The sequence below is a fragment of the Caretta caretta genome, chromosome 6 (genome assembly GCF_965140235.1).
Source record: "Caretta caretta isolate rCarCar2 chromosome 6, rCarCar1.hap1, whole genome shotgun sequence".
NCBI lineage: Eukaryota > Metazoa > Chordata > Testudines > Cheloniidae > Caretta > Caretta caretta.
This window is the reverse complement of record NC_134211.1, coordinates 107,363,187-107,385,948: the sequence shown is the minus strand read 5'-3', so window position 1 is coordinate 107,385,948 and position 22,762 is coordinate 107,363,187. Positions and strand designations below refer to the sequence as shown.

At 38.1% G+C, this 22,762-nt stretch overlaps 1 protein-coding gene across 1 annotated transcript in view; it reads left to right on the top strand.

Annotated features, from left to right (window-relative positions):
- The window catches only part of SETD3 (SET domain containing 3, actin N3(tau)-histidine methyltransferase), a 67,320-nt gene that overhangs the window by 8,929 nt on the left and 35,629 nt on the right, over window positions 1-22,762 (top strand). Inside the window, exons 2-6 of the mRNA XM_048853545.2 lie at window positions 9,441-9,550; window positions 11,825-11,917; window positions 15,177-15,325; window positions 16,662-16,734; window positions 17,362-17,618. Coding sequence (XP_048709502.1) covers window positions 9,448-9,550; window positions 11,825-11,917; window positions 15,177-15,325; window positions 16,662-16,734; window positions 17,362-17,618 — 675 coding nt within the window. The 5' untranslated portion in view covers window positions 9,441-9,447. The remainder of the gene's footprint in view (window positions 1-9,440; window positions 9,551-11,824; window positions 11,918-15,176; window positions 15,326-16,661; window positions 16,735-17,361; window positions 17,619-22,762) is intronic.

Sequence of the window (22,762 nt, the reverse complement as noted above, 5' to 3'; positions counted from 1 at the left end):
TTGGAGACACCAGTAGCATGTATTTACAGTGGTTTTATATATTAGCACATGAACTTTTGGTAGCAAATGTTACCTAATAGGTGACTTCTTAATTATATAAAAACTGGGTTGATACATCAACCCAAGTATTTTTACAGTGAGTTAATCACTCCTGTTTTGAACCACAACTTACACAGCTGGTCTGATGATTTTATGCTTGTTCAGGGAGATAGGTTTCCAACTGAATGTTTTTGGGCAGGTTTAACTGGTCCACAAGGGACACTTTCTTTTGGCAGTCACCATTCCTCTCCTTTTCTAAGATATATGTATCCATTAACTAATACGTGTAGACTTATTTTGAAGGGTTTCTTTGGTACCCTATGAATTGGAGAAAAATATTTGCCGTTAGATTAAATGAAACATGTTTCCCATTTTTCCAGCACGAAGCATACGAGCAATGTGTTCCCAAACAATCCAGATGTATTTTACAGCTGGATTGATTGAAGCTTAAGGAAGTCATGTGATGTCCTTGTGCCTCAGTCACCAGCCCAGCTGTAAAATTGGGTAAAAGCGCAGGACCTTTTTGAAAAACAGATGCTGTATCTGACTTGAGGTTTTCTGGCTAAATTACCAAAACTAAAACTGATCTAAAAGTTTTATTTTTGATGCATTGTGTTGAAAGTAGTTTAAAAAAAATTGAAACAAATGCATAGACTGGTAAAAATCATTCACGACTGCTGCAAATTATCTTCCAGCGTATATCTGAAGTAGCATCCTAAAGTACGCTGTACAGGCTTCTGTCATTGAATAAATGGTGTTATCGCTGAGTCTGCTCAAAACCTCTTACTGTGGAAAGGGAAAGAAACCGATACTTTGGGAAGCACTGACAATCGTGGGCGTAGCTTTTTTGCTATCTTTTTAAACAGCCTATTCCGTCTACTAATGAAAACATCAGAGGAAAATGATTTCCTTACTTGGGTCATAGTGTACTTTAAGAGTAAGGGTTGCTGGTGTATTAGAATAGTTCATAGTACAAACCTACATGAATTAGTTATCAAGCACATTCATATTATTCCTAGCATTATCCATTTGACCCTGAGATTAAATAGAGAGTGAAGGGGAAAGCAACTGTTAATTTTTTATTTAATTTTTAGTATGGCATTATTGAATTGCATTTGTTTTTATATTAGTGCTTGCCTTGTTTTTCAGAGTAGTGATATCTTTGGTATGAACTGAGTTTTGGGGTCTGTTGTACACACTTGACACATTTCTCCTCATACTTTAGATAAATGTCCTTATTTAATCTTTAAATCATATTTAGCTTTTTTTTTTTTTTTTGCACAATAATGTATGGGGGAACACTAGATATTCTGTTGCCCTCTGCTAAAAAAGAGCACTTTTATGAGGGCGTTTACATGTTACAGGAACTTTATTGTCTATGATAGAGATGGGCAAACTATGGCCCGCGGGCCACCTCCGGCCCGCGGGACTGTCCTGCCCAGCCTCTGAGCTCCCAGCCAGGGAGGCTAGTCCCTGGTCCCTCCCCCACTATTCCCCCTCCCCCACAGCTGTGCCACTGCATGGGCAGCACGGCGGCATGGCTGGCTCTGGCATGGTAAGGGGATGGGGAGCAAGGGGAGTTGGACAAGGGGTGGGGTCCCAGGGGTTGGTTAGGGTTGGGGGTGTGGATACAGTCGTGGCAGTCAGGGGACAGGGAGCAGGGGGTGTCCTGGGAGGGGGCAGTCAGGGGTCAAGGAGCAGGGGGGGTTGGATGGGTCGAGGGTTCTGAGGGGGGCGGAAAGTGGGAGGGGGTGGAGCCAGGCTGTTTGGGGAGGCACAGCCTTCCCTACCTGACCCTCCATATAGTTGCGCAACTCCGATGTGGCCCTTGGGCCAAAAAGTTTGCCCACCCCTGGTCTATGAGCTGGTCACAGCAGCACTGAGAAAAACTGTAGTATTGACCTATGTGGCATTGTCAAGGTTCCTTCCCCACTCTGAACTCTAGGGTACAGATGTGGAGACCTGCATGAAAAACCCCCTAAGTTTATTTTTACCAGCTTAGGTTAAAACTTCCCCAAGGTACAAACTATTTTACCTTTTGCCCCTGGACTTTATTGCTGCTACCACCAAGCGTCTAACAAATATATAACAGGGAAAGAGCCCGCTTGGAAACGTCTTTCCCCGCAAAATCCTCCCAAACCCTACACCCCCTTTTCTGAGGAAGACTTGATAAAAATTCTCACCAATTTGCATAGGTGAACACAGACCCAAACCCCTGGATCTTAAGAACAATGAAAAAGCAATTAGGTTCTTAAAAGAAGAATTTTAATTGAAGAAAAAGTAAAAGAATCACTTCTGTAAAATCAGGATGGTAAATACCTTAAGGTAAACAGATTCAAAACATAGAGAATCCCTCTGGGCAAAACCTTAAGTTACAAAAAGACACAAAAACAGGAATATACATTCCATTCAGCTCAACTTATTTTATCAGCCATTTAAACAAAACAGAATCTAACGCATATCTAACTAGATTGCTTTTTAGCCCTTTACAGGAGTTCTGACCTGCATTCCTGCTCGGGTCCTGGCAAAAGCAACGCACAGACAGAGAGAACCTTTGTTTCTCCCCTCACTCCAGCTTTGAAATTATCTCGTCTCCTCATTGGTCATTTTGGTCATGTGCCAGCGAGGTTATCTTTAGTTTCTTAACCCGTTACAGGTGAAAGGGTTTTTTCCTCTAGCCAGGAGGGATTTAAAGGTGGTTAGCCTTCCCTTTATGTTTGACAGGAATTGTCACAATATTTTTATTCCTCAAAGTATGTACTGTAGAGAAGAATCTTACACTGGTATCGTCGTTGTCATTGCAAATCACAAAGGAACATAGCCTCCTTGCAGATGGAGTGCCACCTGGATAGATCTCATCCTTGATGTTTGAGGTAAACTGTATATCCAATCAGCATGTCAATCAATGGTGGTCTTACTCCCCCAACAAAGCTTTTGGCGACCACATGATTGCTGGGCATAAAATGGTATTCCATGGTAAACACACTTTGGAATTTGTTGGTCTTCCATCCTAATAATGTCTGTACTAAGAAAGCCACCAAAATCAAACCAGGCCTGATGAAGGTGGTTGGGTTCAGTTTAAAATATGCTCATTTCTAATCTTGTCCTGCCACTTAATGTGGAGCAGCTGACAAAGATGATGGGAATCAAAAACATCAATCCAGTGCTCTTTAGCCTTTCTCAGTGCCCATGTTTCACTGCTTTACAACAGAGTTGGTATATTTGTAGTTCTACAGATCCTCAGCTTTCTGGCAAGCATGAAGTCATGCTGTACCACAGAGGCTGGTGAAAGGCCTGAAACATGCTATACAAGTGTTCACATCTTTTGAGCATTCTCCAGCAATGTCTATGGTGCTACCCAAGATTTTGACCTTTGCCATGTATTTGTTGTCCTATCTGGACAGGTTAATACTGAGCTTGTTGTAATTTGGACCTAGAGGCTGCTTGATGGTAATGGCCAGGGACTTAGATTTATCTGGCGTAATAACCAGACCTAATGCATGCTGTTTCTTGCCCAACCAGATCCACCATTAACTGCAGTGATTCACCAAACTGAGCAGTAGTAGGGGATATTATTGACTGCTTTTATAAAACACTAAAATCTTGTATTTGTGTTCAGGAAATACATGATCTCACCTCATGAGTCTGAAAGTGTTTAGGAAAATAGCTGTTTTGTCTAGGGATTGGGCAAGGTGTAAATAATGAAGGAAGAAGTTTTTTGGGATCCAGGCACATGTATTGTGATGTCTATTCAATATTACTCCAGAGATTCGAAATGTTTAGTGAAAAGCTAGACTGCATGCTGATGTAAGGAATGCTGTGTGTGGTGCAGCTACTTCAGAGTTGTATACTTATAGATATGTTTCTACTAAATCTTTAATACAGCATTTTTTTGAGTTCCAGTTGGTATGTTAATATTAATATTCATATGATTTACACAATCAAATGTAATCTGTCCCATTGGTGTTAATATTCAGTACAAGGTATTATTGTTTTGGTCATTTTTTAGAGTCTGTTTTACAATAAAACTATTTTTCAGCAGTACATTTTTCTTAATTTTTCTTTTTAAAAAGTGAATAGACCAAGTGAAATTCTGAAAGAGGAGTTATGGTTTAACAATTTTGTTTGATGTTTGTAATCCATAAATAAATGATTAACTTTATGGCTGGCTTGGAGTCAGAGATGCTACTTTTGCATTGTAAAAAGAGATTGAAAGGAGCACTGGAGAGTCAGTGATTTGTATATAATGGAGTTTGTCTTACTCACTGAAGACTTTGGGCAGAAAGTTTTGTCTTTTGAACTCTGTATCCAGTATGACCCAGTCTCACCTACTTTAATCTCATCATCTCATCTAGAATTGAGTTAATTCTATTCCTCCAGTTTTTAAAGGCTTTTAAAATAAGGATTGAGTTGTATTATTTGTTCAGAAATATATTCTATTCTTCCAGAGTTAGAACACACAGGGCCATTTGGCATTTCTCAGCACTAGGGAATATGCAAGTCCAATCTGCCTGGCTGAATTTTTGAAGCTTCTACTGGTATTACTTAAGCACTCAGTCAAACATCTGAAGTTCTGTAGGTGTACCTTCACTGAACAGACATGTAGCAAGGGTCGAAGATACAGGGTTAGTGCTTGAATTGGGAAAAGGCATTGGTTGCAGCCAAGTGCATTGCTGACAACCATAGGTTTATACTGTATGAGCAGGTTAAACTGTGATGAAAGTAATAAATATGATCTATTCATGCAAGGTGCACTTGTCTGTCGTTAACCTTGGTATCTTTTTGCATAAGTAATGATTAGTAACGTGAGCCTCTATAATAACTTCTTTAAAAGTGACAGGGTGTGAACGTTTGGCTTCCAAGTAACATTACACATGGGTGGTTGCAAGTAAAAGTAGTGCTCGTTATAGACACAAACTGATTTCTTAAAAATCAGAAATCTTTCCTCATCCCTCCCGTTTATTGACACTTGCCTGATTTTGTGCCCCTTATTAGTCACAAATATTTAAGCATTTACTTTTTTCCCACAGCCATAAGAGGTAATAAGTTTTTGAAAAAATTAAGTCAAAAATTTCTCATTAAAAGTGTTCAGAGCAATTAAACTCTACCATTAACCTACATAGGTATTGGAGACCCCTTTCAGTTGTTGTAGGAACCTTAATTCTGCCCTCTGTGACCTTGCCTACTCTCCGTCAGTATGTCCCAATGATTGAACACTGTACAACAGTTAGTCTGTCCTGACACATTGTCTTGAAATGTCCATATTTTAGAGCTTGACATGGAATCTTAGCACCATATTTCTATAGGTCTCTAATGCTATGACACAGAAAAGCTCTATAAAACTATATACTAGTGGACTTGCGGGTTGCTTACATATTCTGTTTTTAGGTGGTCATTTTAAAAAATTGAAATTGCTACAAACTAAGTGCTTTTTAGGGAAAAATGTTTGGTAGAAGTGTCTCATGTTCATTCTTTCAAAAGCTGTTAAAAATGAGGGGGGGAGCATTTAATAGCTCATTAAAGGAATATTCTTTGTGTGTGGCTAGGACAGAAATTCAGAGCCTGGTGCAACAAAACATCTCTTTGCCAGCAGTGTTAGAGGAGGAAGATCAGTTAAACCCATCACTGCCACTGTCTGTGCATGCTTCTTTTTGCCAAGCTAGCTGATACTCTATATTTGGAAATATGGCTATGCCATGTAACCAAGCTTATTTATCACTGTATCCGTGTATTCTTTTCATTTTGCTGGACAGTTTCATTAGTTCTGTACAGAATTATCATTTGGATAGAAGGGTGAAACATAGACCATAGTTATTGGTGGTCATTCAAATCTATAGGCCCTAATCCAAATTTTATTTTAGTCTGTTTCCATACAACTAGATACATTTTATGTTTGTCACATTTGTCATGTGTATTCTGCTAAGGAGCATGTCTTTTCACTGCCTTATTGGTGAACCAGGGTCTCTTTAATTTTTCTTTGAAAGAGTTTTGTGTTTTATTCATCTTCAGTACACATTATCTCTTGTAATTCAGATTTAATTTTAAATTAGAAATGTTCCATGGAAGGATCAGTTTTCTGAAGTTATGTGTTTCCAGGATGTTAGGACAAATGCTATTAGATTTTTTTATCAAATCCTAAATCTCTTATCACCTGTGAAATCTGAATTTAACTCTCATTATAAAAGTAGTTCCACAAATCAGTTAGACTTATTCTCAACTTCGTAATAAAGGACTGTGTTGTCTCTTATATGGCTTGCTTCAGCATGATGCTATCGTTGCCCTCCCTCATGTCCTGGTAAACCATGTGACAGGGAAGGTCTGTTGCTTAAATACACTGTTCTGTCGACATATGTAAGTGGATTGCAATTCTGTCTGCCCCTAGTCTTGGGCCTGTTTTATGGAGCAATATTTTGTTATCTAAATGAGATCTTTAGGAAGTTCTCTTCCTTGCAAATGCTAGCTATACTGGGATGGTTTTGGAGAAGACTTCTCCACACAAATATGTATGGTGGCAACTCAGTAGAAATTTTTATTTTTGCTGAGCAGCGCACGCGGTTTTGTTGTTTTTTTATTAGATGTAACAATATTTAATAGATCTGAACAACTGATTCTGAGTTTCTTTTTGGGAGGGGTGGGAAGAGGGGTAGTAATGGCTTCCCAGGGAACTGAATAAAAATGTATAGTTGTGATCAAAATGGAGAGTTTCATAAAAGGAAATGTCGTCTTATCACAATATCTCAAGATACCACAGTCCACTGCTTGCTTTTCTGTTACGTGAAGTGGGCTTGCTAGTTTAATTCTGCAGGCAAGATTTTGTTTCCAGACACACATTCTGATGACAAGAAACAAGAGTCTGGACATGACAAATACATTTTCAAAGGAGAAAATGAAAATGTGGGTAGAATTTATATCGTGACCATATATTGGTAACAATCTGTTATAAAAAGTGTAACCACTTGTATGAAAACACATTTATCAGGATTATACAGTCAATCCAAAAACATTGTTCACAGAATTTGTTGGTTCTTGTAATAGGTTTGTGGTGTGGTGCCTCAGCACCACAGTCTGAGATGCGTGCTATGTTAGTCCTGACTTAAAACTTGTTTTCTTTTTTGTGGGTTCGGTTTCAGTTTGAATTTACAAAAACTTGCTTTAAAACAAAAATCTTTTCTCCTATGAAATTAATACTCTTGTTTTACTGTACCTTTTTAATTTACCTTTTTTTATCATCACACTGAAGAAGCTGGAGTCTATAATATACTCGGTAATGAATTATATTTTAGTAATGCTTTAAATGCAAATAGATTCTCATTACTGACCATGTTCCCTACTAATATAGCTTCACAGTATATTAATGTACTCTGAGAGGTTAAATTATCCTGTGAATAAGCTGTACGTGGTACCACTTTCTTGTCTTCTTGTGTGAAACAGCTGTGACTGGATACATATATATCTGATCCTTATAACATGCACATGATGTTCTCTACTCCACACTCAAAACAAAACCTGTAGCCAACTGTGTGTTCAAAGCTGCTTTTCCTCTAGTTACAACTTCATCACATCAAAAACCGTAAACTGCCTTGGAAGTTGCCCTTCTGGAACAAGTTTATCCATACACCTCTACCCCGATATAACGCTGTCCTCAGGAGCCAAAAAATCTTACCGCGTTATAGGTGAAATCGCGTTATATCAAACTTGCTTTGATCCACCAGAGCACCCCGCCCCCAGGAGCGCTGCTTTACCGCGTTCTATCCGAATTCGTGTTATGTCGGGTCATGTTATATCGGGGTAGAGGTGTATTTAAAATTTGCAGACAGCTGTCTGTCTACAATAGCCCAGTTCCTCTCAAAAATCATCTTAAGAATTAGTAGACCAATGGCTCAGTTATTGTGGTTGTAAAACTGGTCTTAACTGATTGTATTAAGCCACAGATGGACAGCTCTAGCAAATGCACATGTAACCTATACCTGGGATGCGGCTGCAGTCTTCTCTTTTTTCTCCTCTGGGGGTATGGGCTCACCTATGATGGCGCCCGGTGCCTCCACCCAAAGAAACCCCTCCTGATGAGGAGGACACACAGGAATTGTCCCTGGGGAAAATATTCAGCACCCAGTCTCCTATAGAGGAGTGTCTGTTAGAGCACGATAAAATAGCTGTTACAACTTCCAGAGTAATAAACAGTAACCAGGGCTTTATTAGTTTTGGGGAATTCTGGGTAGGATACAATGGATAGAGGGATTAGAATAATAAAAGACAAAATAAACAATACATAAACTCTACCTCTTCCAACATTTACAGCCAATACATGCCATCCTGTTCTTTCCCAGCACCTGCCTAGGCAAACGATGAGTTTAGGCTCAGTCTTGCTAGCTGGTGCAGCACTGAAATCAGTGGTAGACTTAAAGCACAATATCAAAATAAATAAGGGTGTTTTTACAAAGTATCCACACCAAAGATGGTGGCTCTTTGATCTGGATTCCAATGTGCAGTTAGGCTGGCTCTTGGTGTAGCCTGACCTTGAGTTTCTCCTCAACCTCCTGGGGTTTTTAGTCTTTTCTGTGATGACATTGTTCAGTGTCCCAAAAGGACTCAGCCTTCCCTTGGGAAGGAATGTGGAGAGAGAGAGGTCATCTCTGGTTGTGTAGCTCTCATTCCTGCTACACTCCAAACACAGTCAAATGAAAGTAAACTCAGCCACTTGTATCTGAGTCCTGGCTCATGATTGGTCCCAGTAGTGTTCCTAGCCAGTTCTCCCTCTGCCCTGGACCCTGGGAAGCAGTCCTGAACCACTGTCATCATTAGTACTGTAGTTTGGGGTGAGTCCCCTAGAGGCTCAGTGTGGTATTTCAGGAGTACCTGCTCCAAAGGGATTACATACATAAATAATAATTTTATTTTTATCTTGAAGTAGAACTTTTAACTTGCTGTTCGTTTTGAATTACTCTTTACTTGGTTGGGCCAATCAAACAGGTATCAACTTAATTCAGAGTAAAATGTAAGTTGTCATGATGGTGTCCATAATATGACACTTGTTTTATCCTTATATTTGTTAAATACACATCATGAATGCTTTTTTCTTATGGACAATGTAGATACTTTTTAATATGCCAAACTGATATGGTGTATTTTTCTATCCCTATATAAGGCATACTTCTGCCGTAGTTATATGCAAAAACTTTAATGAACTTCCCTTCCAGACAGTGCCAAGCTGTCTGTCTTACTATTTGGAGGACCTGGAGGCAACATTTGGCACCTAGTTACCTGAGTGATGATAGATAACTATTAATGCTTTTTTTCTTTTTAAAGCATCTACCAGGAGAGGACCTTGTCTACTCCACATTTTAGTTAATATATTTTGCTGCTTAGTTATGAATTACAGTTTGTCTGTTTTTCCTTTCTAGTTGGAAGATGGGGAAGAAGAGCAGAGTGAAAACTCAGAAGTCAGGTACAGGAGCTACAGCAACAGTTTCTCCAAAAGAAATGTTGAACATAATTAGTGAATTATTACAGAGTAAGTTTAATTTTCTAAACATCTTTGTAGAAAGCAGGAGAGGGGAAAGAATGGGTAAAAAAAGACCTATTTCCCCTTCCCCTAATAGGCAGTTAATTGTATTAGTTAAGTTTCCTGGAGTGTCGCCTTGAGATTTCAATCTCTTATCTAGAGCTATATCCCAATTTCAGTTTTACTTTGTGTATATATATAATATTTTGTGCAGTTTGAAGTTTTACTAATGTGCCTGCACATTTAAAAAGTATCAGACCGAAAACCCTACTTAAGCTTACTTGGCCAAAGCATCTTTGTTTAAAATATCTTACTGAATTGTAAACACAGAGGATTATACTGTTCTGATTAACAAATGGAAAATATTTTGAATTAAAGTATAACTTGTGGTATCAGAGCAGTATGGTCACCTGGTAGAGAAACAATGCAACTTGAAATAATTGCATTCTTTATGAACCTTCTCCATTATTCAGCTGTGGTCCTTGGAGCTACAAATAGCCCTAAGCTCTTATAGAAGGATTTTGAGCTCACCAAATGACTTCCATTGGATAGGCTTTGTTTACACTTAAGTATTCCTGGGGGAATTCTGCACCACTGTGCAAATGTAGAATTTTGCAGAAATTAACGGGCATGCAGAATTCCCTTTCCTCCGCAGAAATGGGCTGCAGTGCTGCTAGCCACTACTAGGAGCCGATGGACCCAGCAGAGCCCACATAGAAGACACTGCTGGGGGGGTGGGGAGGGAGCTAGAGGGTTCCTGGCAACTGCAGTTCCCAGCATGTCCTGAGGGAAGGAGAGGGCAGCACTCAGGAAACTCCATGTGAGCTTGGGACTGAGCATCAGGCTGTTTCTCCCTTTGGATTGTGGGGGGAGGGGTTGGGGAGGGACCACAGTTGGGCTCTGCGGGAGAGACTGTCTGGACTCTGGGGGTGAAGGGGTTCTGGTATTTGGGCAAAGGGGTACCCTGTGGCTGGGCTCAGGGTGGGGAGCTAGGGAGCAGTGATACAACTGGGTTGTCATAGGGGTTTCTTTAACTCTGTACTCGGGGAATTTGTGTGTCTGTATTGTTACAGACATACTTGGTGACAGCTATTTTGAAATAAATTACCAAAATTATTGAAACTGGTGTGATTATGTAGTGTTATTTTGACAAATAAAATTTGCAGAATCTTAAAATATTATGCACAGGATTTTTAATTTTTTGGCGCAGAATGCCCCCAGGAGTAACTAAGAAAGTCAGTTTCACTTTTGCTACTGATGGTATATAGGCTAGTGTAGAAAGAGCTCAGTTTGTTTATCATGGTTATGAAAGACCGCTGGTTTTCATGACATGGCAGTACATCATCTGATCCCTGTCCACAGTAGCTCTCATTGGTAGTGACACTGCAGCTGTGCCATTGTTGAAAAACAGGTCCTGATTTTCCTATTGTTAAATGCACTCAAGTGCTATACCAAGAAAATTAGGATTTGTAGCCACCATTGTTCAGAGTGGTAAAACAATGAAGTGGTTATACCACTTGAGTCCTACAGTATAGCTTGCTTTTGCACTTTCTACTCTACACATTCATTCCTATCACAGATGACTTGTATATCCTGATTTTCGAAGCAGAAATAAGGCCCTGATGCCTTTTTTTTTGGCTATGCTTTGATATTTTGTTCAATCCCGAAGGTCTAGCGTTCTAATCAAGTGCAAAAGGTAGTTTTTGCTTTGATAAATTTAAGTGTGCATTTCAGTCGCATCCAAAATTGGGAAAATGGCACAAAGTAGTGTTGCTGGGATGGTGGTTGTTGTAGTCCAAAGCAAGAAAATTATTGTTAAATCTCTCTTTCCGCCCCAACTCACATAGTATTTCACAGCATTATATTAACATAAAAAGAACAATAGTAATAGTAAGCTTTATCTTTCACCTGACCCAAGTATTGTTGCTGTTACCTATTTTTGTTACAAGGATCCAGAAGAAACATTCTGGTGATGGTTCTGTCCCTTTAGTTTTTCTTTTTCTTTGTAATTTTTTTTAGCTATTGGATCTTTTTTCTTTCTCAGAGAATAGACAAATGGATCAAAGTGACATATTTTGAGGCAAGTGATATGAGAAATGCATTTCAAAGAATAGGAAATTTATAGTGTTTATACAATACATGTTTTGTCCAATAATGTATCTAGTGAAGGACATTTGGTAGTAAGGTCCAGTTAAAGTTAGCATAAAAGCAAGGCCTTTCTCAAGATGATAAAAGGACTAAATTGTATTAAAATATTCTTATTTTGATATTTTTGGCTTCCAGAATGCAGCAGCCCAACCCCTGGTCCTGGAAAGGAATGGGAAGAATATGTGCAGATTCGAGCTCTTGTTGAGAAAATCCGCAAAAAACAAAAAGGTAATAGAAAAACAGCAAAATTTAGAGCAACTTGTGTATCTGGAATAGCATGTCAGTGAGATCTATACCAAACTACTATGCAGGTGCATGGAAAATCATTCAAATACAGGAGATATTGCTAGTGAAAAGTAACATATTAACAAACTTCATAAAGACAGGAAGTTGAAGTCAAAATGACCTCTGTAAGTAAGTCTTTTTTGTTTCTTGCTTAGGCACTTAAGTGCTAGTAGGGTGTTTTGTTTAACTTAAGTGTCTCTTTGGATTAAAGCAAGAGTTCAGACATTGCTGGAAAGGAAGGAATTTTTTTTTAAAAGAAATAATTCCCTGGACAACATGCTAATGGCAGAATAAGTGTCTTTGTATGACAACAGAAATAATGTCAGTGTGTGACTGGAATTCTATGCCAAAATGACATGTAACTATTTATTGTGTGGGATATTGTAGTAGCTGTTCTCATCTGACATAATCACATAGCTAAAACTATGGTTTTAGCTCCCCCTGAGAGAACATTTGAACTGTAGGGTAGACAAGATTTGGGTAGGCTATTAATTTGCCTCAGCAAGTTTGGCTTTTCCCATTTAATATATGGTCTAGAATGAATTTTCTCTTGATATAATCATCATCTGACCCCGAGCCATGGGAAATAGTTTTATGCACTGACCCGTAAATAGCTTTTTTCACTTGCTGATGCATCTTTTTAAACTTAATATGTGAGATTTATGTATGAACACTGTCTAAAAATAGCCTTATTATGAAGTTAATTCTTACGTTAATAAAATGTCTACAAAAGGGACAAACAAAATTTGTCATAAGCAAAAAAAGCATATTTGTGATTAATAAAATAAAAATACTTTCATCTAAGAATGCAATAGCAAGTTAGAGGTATTATTCCTATTTTATAGACAGGCAAGCTTTGGCACCAAAGGGTTGTGGTTTGCCTAATATCTCAGTGAGACAGTGGTCAGTTTGGGAATAGAGCTCAGCCAGGACGTGTGATTCCAAGCCCCATTGTCTGACATCTAGATCATGGTAGCTCTGCAAAAATTAAAAAATTTTGAGTTGATCATTCTAAATGCGTTGTACCATATTCTAATTTGGAATGTGTTACCAGACATGACAGAGATTGCATTTAGCAGTAATTTTTCATAAATTGTATTTTAACTTTGGGCAAAAAAGCCCCCAAAACAGCCCACCCCAAAATCATTTAATGCAACATTAAAGTCAAGAAATGCAGAAGGTAAGGTTCCTACAGCAATAGTCACTTGATCATCAACCTATTTTCTGTTGTGTGTTTATATTTAAAAAAAAAAAAAATCTAATGGAAAAAAAAAAGTCCTTAAAAATCAGTTTTAATTTAATTTGGGACTACAAACCATATTATGCACTAACTGTAGGAACCTTTCATGACATTACTACTGGGTAGAGTTTAAATTGCTTGAATGCATTAACTTTGCATTTCCATACCTTAACACGTTTGGATGTGTTTGCAGGTTAACCTTTACTCTGAATTTTCTGGTGATTGTTTTCAGATAACTGAAACATTCTTCTAATGTGTTTTACTGTAATCAACTGATCTGTACTCAACTTTAATTCTCTATTAATTTAGTTTTTATCTGGGAATATACTATTAAAATGTTTTATTTAGTTTTGGTATAAATAACCCCCTTTTTTTATGGTGTTCATCGCTGTACCTTTTAGCATTTAGTAGGTATTTTACTTGTAATTCATTTTACAAGAACTACAAGAATAGATACTGACTAATGCATAAAAACCTCACATTGTTAAAAGTAGCTTAGGCCTTTGATATTCCCGTTGTCAGGAGGTGATGTTTAAAGATTAAACTGATGCTGTTTGAGTGACTTGATCATGTATTTGGATTGGGATGAACTTCTATTATGTTTCTTCCCTCTCTGACTGACGTTGTTTTCTGGTGTTATGTCCCATTGTCTAGTATTATGTAATAGATACCCTGCCTTATATCCTACCACAATGCATATATACAATAGCAGAGTTAAAGCTGGTCAATGAGTTTCTTGACTCAGAGTTTGAATATTTTACATTGTGTACTTTTTCATTGAAAAATACAGAACCTTTTAACCATAATACTATTGCCCAAATGTATCATATACATGTAATATTATGGATAAATATTACATATATATATTTAGAAACATCACCACCGAAATGCCGCAGCGAGGTGTCCTGTGGGTGCACAAAAATGCCCTGGCGGGCACCATGGCACCCACAGGCACCGCATTGGGAACCGCTGTTCTGGAGTCCTTCTTTTCTTTACAAATGCATTTACCATCAACTCTTATCCAGACTCTGTCTGGATGCAGATGGCTCAGTCATCTTACATAGGGACGTCCAGTACAATTATTCTTTTAGGGATAAAGGAGTGTAATTGTCAGATGCAGGGGATGACGTTGGCTTTGGGATCTTAGGGATTGGATCAGGCAGGAAATAGATACCAGATGGAGGCAAGAGGTGTGACCAAGTTAATTGCTGGCATCCCCAATAGCCAATGTCTAGTGCATATGAAGGCTAAAATGGCTAGTTCCCAGAGGTAAGTGAGACCTAGGGTTTTGCTGGTGTACCCTGTAGCAGAAGGTGAGTCGTGAAGTCTTCACAAACAGAGGATCCCCTTTGGTATCCTCTTTCCCACTGGGAGAGGGGGTGAGGATTAAGAAGAGAGCTGAATCCTAAGGCTTGCCTGAGGAGGATCTATCCCAAGTTAGTGGTTATATGTTGCGGAACCCTGTAACTCTGCACTGGACCCAAATAAATGCCTGGTATTAAGCAATGACTGGGAGGTGGATGGGCAGGCACACTGCATCCCTATCCAATGTAAAGTTGCAACCTTCCACTTAAATCCATCCGTGGGGTCTGTCTACATTCACTTGTATGTCCTGATCAATGCAGTTATCATCAACACTTAGCTTTGGAATGTCTTTACTTTCAGCTCATTTAAATGAAAAAAGGGAAAGAAAATTTTCAGACATTTTCTTTCACAGACTAGTTTGATTTGCCATTTCTAAGGTGACTGGTAAGCAAATGTGGCAATGTTTAGGTTGACTAAAATTGGATATGACTGTAGAACATTACTGAGTTACTTTTAACAAAGACCAGTTCTGATCCAACCTCTTCAAAGGATAGCTGGGGGATAGTTAGGAGTTTTTCCTTTACATGTGGTTTATATTGACCCTCTGTGGCCTGTTAGATCCTCTCATTTCTGTGTTTTTATAAATTGTGCATATAGGTTTGTCTGTTACCTTTGATGGAAAAAGAGAAGACTATTTTCCTGAACTAATGAAATGGGCCACTGAAAATGGAGCATCCACAGAGGGTTTCGAATTAGCAAATTTTGAAGAAGAGGGCTTTGGTTTGAAAGCAACAAGGGAGATAAAGGTGAACGTGTGAACATTTGAACAGATTAGAAAATCATGTCTGTAAATGTATTGGAAATGTGACAGCAGGACATTGAAACCATTCTTTTCTCTCTCTCTCTCCCTCCCTCCCTCCAATGTAAAGTTCACTTCACTGGAACTACTGTTATAAAAATATTGTAAACTATATATACGAGAGATAAAATTTACAATAGAAATTTAGTATTGTTCTTTAACATTGGGCAGTTGTTTGATGGGTTGTGTAAAAGTGCTAATTATGAATCCTTAGTTGGGTTATTTATTCTGCCCAGACAATTTAGCTCACCATTCCTTGTGTCTTTATGCCTCGTTCTACATATTCCCTTCTGCTACTCCCTGTCTACCCCCAGGGTACAAGGCTTTCACTTTTTTTCAAATTCCTTCCTAAAATACACTTTTTTTTTTTCTCATTGCATTAGTTTGCCAAACCAAAGTGGTGCTGTAATATTTATTTGAAGCTGAATTTAAATAAACACTGATTTGTTTTAAATCCATCTTTTGGTCACCTTATACAGTACGTATCAATTGTACTTTTCTCATTCTTATTTTGTAAGCCCATTGGGGTAAAGGTTATCTCTCCTGTATGTTTCCCAACTGTAAAATTGGGATGATAATGCTCTATTATCTTGCAGTGGAGACAATTGTTAATGTGCGTGAGACACTCGGATACTATGCTGAAAAATGCCATAGCAAAGATGCCAAGGAAATTAATATTTCCATATTCATTACAGGATTTAGATGGTGTGTAGTTAATAAAGTAAGGGCTACTAATTGAATGATGAGGATAAAATATTGAACAGCTTCCTCCACCCCATACACTAAAAGAGATAAGGGTCCTGTGATCACATTCTATTTTTCACGTAATTAGAGACTGCATCATAGCACATACGCATGAGGGGGAAGAATTAAGGTGGCGCAGTCATCTTAACTTTGCATACTTCCTAAGTATTGAGTGCTTGACTTTGTAACCTAGATAAATTCATTTTAACATAATATTGTTAAAGTAATATTTATACACGATGTTTTAAATCAAGTAGTGGCTCGACCTATGTTCTTTAAGTCATAATGTAATGTAATATAAAGTAAGAAGTTCTCATAGCATTTCAGTTTACTTGGCAGTGATGGGTGAGGAGTCTTGATTCAAAATAAATTTAGGATTTAAAAAATGACATGAAAACCTTTAATTTTCTTAATTTATTTACATGTATATTTGAGATATTTTAGAGAAACAGGTTTTTTATTTCATGTGAAACAGTAACTACATTTCTGAACTTCCTTGGGTTTTTTGTTTTTTTGTCCCGTCCCCCCACCCCCTGTAGGCAGAAGAGTTGTTTCTTTGGGTTCCTAGAAAGTTGCTGATGACAGTTGAATCAGCTAAAAATTCAGTGTTGGGTAAGAGCAGTTTTTGAGCTTCCTTATTGATGTGTATAATGGGAAGAGTTTCTTTGATACAGCATTACAAATTGACATGGGAATGGAATAGCAGTCTAAACATCAGGTTTTCGGTATCTAGAGTCTTGAAGTATCAGTGACCTGAATTTAATTTCCCTTTTCCATTCCTCCCTCTGCCGCCCTCTCCTCTTTCCCATCTCCTTCCCTGCCCCATGCACCAGGTATCTGCCTGGCTGCGATTCTCACCTGAGAGGGTGGATGCATTTCAGTGGTGATGGAATTCCTGTTGTGTTTTGGTAGTTTCTAATGCATGTGGAGATGGTATGTGCTATAAATGTAAATAGTGAGCTGCTTATGTTTTGATACCTTACTTTGGATTAATCTTTTTTTTTTTTAACCATACAAAAATGTATCCGAATGTCTTAAAGATACCACGTAGCTGTATGACAGGCACTCAAGATAACCATCTCCTATCTCAGGCAGTGCTGTACACTGGTGACCCCAGACACTTTTATTTGGTACAATACTCATGCACAATTTTTAATTATATTAATTTAAAATACATTTAGTATAACTATTTTCCAGGCAATTAGTTCAGCCATTTACTAATCTTTATGGTTAATTCAGGGTCCTTGTATTCTCAAGACCGAATTCTCCAGGCCATGGGCAATATCACATTGGCATTCCATCTTCTTTGTGAACGAGCCAATCCTAACTCTTTCTGGCTGCCATACATCCAAACTCTCCCCAGTGAATATGATACCCCTCTATATTTTGAAGAAGATGAAGTGCAGTATCTTCAGTCAACTCAGGCCATACATGATGTCTTCAGCCAATATAAAAATACAGCTAGACAGTATGCCTATTTCTACAAAGTCATTCAGGTAAGCAGCTTAAATTTAATGTATGGAATATATTGCACTTACGGGGTTTTGAGAGGAAAAGGGGTAAAATAATGACATTAAATGATAAAGCAATTTTTTATTGCTGTTAGAAAAACTGAAAATATGAGTCATTAACATACAACTTCTCACTTATGTTTGTCTATTGCTGAGATGTCATATTTTAACAGGTTTGTTAAAATGTAACAGAATTTACAGGGAACAAACAATCATTTTAATTAAAGTAGGAGAAACTTAATTCTACAAGTCTTTCATTTATATCATATATGCACTGCTCCGTAATAGGTTTTCTTTAGAGTAATATAGCTTATTTGATTTTTTTTTAAATACAACTGTGCCCATCTAGTAGCAAAATGGAAATGTGGAGATATTATACAAAAGTTTTTCTATACATTTCTCATCAAATTTCTGAAGTAATCCTTTAATTTAATTTGTCACAAAGTAGCAAATTATTGCTTTGCCATATAGGTATATTCAATATTGTGAGTGTATTGGGCTGTCATTGCCAAGGAAGCACTTGATATCCAGTCATCAAAGCTGCTTATGGCATTATCTGTGTATAAGGAGCACATGAGAGTCCGGGATTTCCAACAGGAGATTGTAGACTAGAGGGCATCTGTTTGGAAGTAGGAGTAGGTTGAAAGATATTGTTAAAACTAAGGAATAGCTTGGTCTTTCAAACAGTTTCTATTAACTACTTTCAGTTAACGGAGGTTAAAAAGTTCTGCTCATGAAGTTCTGCTCTGTTCAAAGAGGTTAGATAGGTTTACTCCCATCAGAATGTCAACTTGCCAACTGCTGTTAGTGCTTAATGCACTTAGAGACAATTTTTGAAAACGCAGTGCTTTGACAGATAGTGTATGGTCATCAAAGGAAATGATACTCCTTTGGAGCTGAGTAGCATCATGGGAGCAGTGCTCTAGCAGAGAATGGTGGGCTCTTGCCTCCTGCCCTTGATTTGGGACAAAATTCACAGAAGGGTACTGAAGTCAACTCCGTGCACTGCGAAACCTCCCACTTCACTACTCATAGCTGGCAATCCACAGCTGCACTGCCAGCGATGCACTTCTGTCGGGGGGATGGCAGGAGTGTTATGAAGAGAGCATATAATGCCACATTAGTCATGCTGAGTAGTATCTTATCTTGCTCGAGTAGTTCTAATGATTTTAAAAGGAATTACTAGCACAGTATGAATATGATTAGCGTTTGGTGGAGTGTAGAGTACAGGCACTACGCATGTATCTATACGCTGCATTGAAAGGTTCTGGCAGTGATGAGGCAGTGAGGAAAAGCTCATATATCCGGGAGTTGCCAAAGCTTTTCCCTGCTGCCTCCCCACTGCTGGAGCCTTTACTGTGGTGGAGAAAGCAGGACACTACACTGCAAAAAATAGCAGTGTAGAAATGAGAGGCACTGTTTGAGCATATAGAGAACTGTGTAGGGTATATACCCGGGGGTTCCGGCATGTAGAGCACTCTACTCACCTAAGCCACATCTCATGGTCTACACTGCTATTTTTACGTGTAATAGCTGGCATGTGCTGTCTGTACTCTACATGTCGCATTAAGTGCAGGCATAGCCTCATTCCCTGATCCTGCAAATACATGTGTGCGTGTGAATTTACTGCCATTACTTAGTCGCACTGATTTCATTGGATTTACTTTTGGGTTTACTCCACAGTAGTAAAGTTAGGCATGTGCATAAGAGTTTGCCGTGATCAGGGTCTTAGTTATTAAAATTAACCTAAGGCCAGTGCAAAAGCCTGGTTTGCTGAGAAAAGTGACTAAACATAATGGACTTGTCTGCACATAGTAAGTTGCAGAATACAATGTTATAATGTAAAGTATAAATAGAACGGTGGGGAGTGCTTGTCTGTTTAAGTTGCAAGTGATTGCTTAAATGTTTTGGCAAGGAAAAGAACATCTAAAGAATTTTTTATAACATTTCAGAGAGATCTCTTCTGTAGCTGTTTGATAAACGTTAACTGAATTATATGATTAGCTTTGTGTTTCTTATGATCTAAGTCAACTTGTGTAAAGGGGAGAGGATGTGGAAACTAGTTCAAGTCATATGAACTTTAGATTAATGTGAATGTCCAGAATTGGCTCTCTAGTTCTGGTAGTCCTTGCTGCACCACATTATGTCCCCAGGTACCTGGAACCTTGCTTCTCATTGATGAGCATTATGATTGCATGGCACCCAAACTGGAATGTTATATCTGTTCAAGTGTGACCATTACAGAATGTCTAACTCAGTTCAATTTTTATCTCCACACCCCCCCCAACCCCCAAAAAAGAGAATCTATCTGAGATCTTTTATGTGGAACTTCATCTTGCAACAAACTTGTGTTGCAAAAAATAAAAATCCCTGACTTCTAACAGTGATGCGCGCACACAGCAGCCATGTGTCCGATCAAAAACGAGACAAGCCGCGAACAGTCTCAATTTAGATTTAGCTATTGTTTTGATCCAGTATGTATTGAATTTTAAGATTTTATATTTCTTCAGTATTTAAAAATTACCATGAAAATAGTTTTGTAATTAATAAACTGGTTTGTGTTAGGCATTTGCAAACCATGTTGTAAATTGTGCTAGGATAGAAAAATGCCAGAAAAATTCTTTGGGAGAAGAAACTGGTGTGGCTTTCCAGGCAGAATATCTACAATAAATTAATAATTGGTTTTAGAACAGCATTAATCGGGAAATCTCCTGTGGATGATCACATAGACTTCAGTATTCTATGTAGTAATATATTTGTATTTATATAAAGATTGGTGCGCTACTACTTTGATTCAGAAGTGTGGATTTACCTAATAATTCCAACTGTAATACCTTGTGGTGGTAATCAGCCTGATTCTGCTTGGTTTGGGATATGTTAATATTTTAGATGGACTCCATGGAAGTTGTTTATGTGATTCAGTAGATGGCACCCTTCCCTCTGAGTCCACATTAAATCAATACTCCTCCAACAGGATGTTTACTAGTGGAAGTGGTGGTTTTTTGAATTAGTTGTTAAAACCAAGGTCCTGGGCACTTGCGAACATTAAAGATCCCCATGGCCCTTTTGGCAGACATACAGATGTCCTGGCCAGATTCCCTATACCTGAAACTCCTCTGTGGCATGCTTTTCTTCCTGCTTTAATAATTCAGCTGCATTATACAAAACTTTAAGCAGCTGCTGTTTCACCATAAAGTAGACTGCATTTCAGTGGTAGGTGAAGTGATCCCTTTATGCATATATAATTTATATATTAGTTTGTAGCACTTTGGTTTCCTTTGGAAAGAAAAGTGATATATAAATATATGGGGCCAGATTCACTGGTATGTTCCAGTTGCTTTGTGCCACTCAACAACACCAGGCAGCCATAAACCCATTCTAACTGGCCAGTTAAGCTGGATTTACAGGTGTTTTGCATCAGTGGGGTAATACACAACAACCATATCACAATAGTGGATCTGGCCAAGTGTATTTATTAACTTGCATTCAGCAATAATGCACGAGTGAGATTTTCAACTTGTTTGGCACCAAGGGTTCCAAGAGATTCTCTTTATCGGTGTCTTGGATGAAGACTTATGAGTAACTGGTATGGATTTTGCTCTTTGAAAAGAGCTCTAGGTTAACTCTAGTCTTCAGTATGTTAGAGCTGTCAAGTGATTAAAAAAATTAATCGCGATTAATCGCACTGTTAAACAATAATAGAATACCATTTATTTAAATATTTTTTGGTGTTTTCTACATTTTCAAATATATTGATTTCAGTTGCAACACAGAATACAAAATGTACAATGCTCACTTTATATTTATTTTTGATTACAAGTACTTGCACTGTAAAAAACCAAAAAATCATATTTTTCAGTTCACTTAATAAAAGTAGTATAGTGCAATCTGTTTATCATGAAAGTTAAACTTACAAATGTAGAATTATGTACAAAAAAACCTGCATTCAAAAATAAAACAATGTAAAGCTTTAGAGCCTGCAAGTCCACTCAGTCCTACTTCTTGTTCAGCCAGTTGCTCAGACAAACTAGTGTTTACACATTTGCAGGAGGCAATGCTGCCCGCTTCTTGTTTACAATGTCACCTGAAAATGAGAACAGGCGTTCTCATGCCACTGTCGTAGCCGGCATCACAAGATATTGATGTGCCAGATGCGTTAACTATTCATATGTCCCTTCATGCTTCAACCACCATCCCAGAGGACAGGCGTCCAGGCTGATGATGGGTTCTGCTTGATAACAATCCAAAGCAGTACGTGTTCGTTTTCATTATCTGACTCAGATGCCACCAGCCGAAGATTGATTTTCTTTTTTGATGGTTCGGGTTCTGTAGTTTCCTCATCGGAGTGTTGCTCTTCTAAGACTTTTGAAAGCATGCTCCACACCTCATCCCTCTCAGATTTTGGAAGGCACTTCAGATTCTTAAACCATGGGTCAAGTGCTGTAGCTGTCTCACATTGGTATCTCAATCTCACATTGGTATCTTCTTTGCATTTTGTCAAATCTGCAGTGAAAGTGTTCTTAAAATGAACAATGTGCTGGCTAATCATCTAAGACTGCTATAACATGAAATATATGCCAGAATGCGGGTAAAACAGAACAGGGGACATACAATTCTCCTCCAAGGAGTTCAGTCACAGATTTAATTAATGCATTATTTTTTTAACGAGCGTCATCAACGTGTCCTCTGGAATGGTGGCCGAAACATGAAGGGGCATGTGAATGTTTAGCATATCTGGCACATAAATACCTTGCAATGCTGGCTACAAACATGCCATGCAAATATCTGTTCTCACTTTCTGGTGACATTGTAAATCAGAAGAGTACAGCATTATCTTCTGTAAATGTAAACAAACTTGTTTCTCTTAGCGATTAGATGAACAAGAAGTAGGACTGAGTGAACTTGTAGGCTCTGAAGTTTCACATTGTTTTGTTTTTGAGTGCAGTTATGTAACAAAAAAAATCTATATTTATAAGTTGCACTTTCACAACAGTACTTGTATGAGGTGAACTGAAAAATAAGATTTCTTTTGTTTATCTTTTACAGTGCAAATATTTGTAATCAAGAATAATATACACTTCAATTTCAGTTACAACACAGAATACATTATATATGAAAATGTAGGAAAA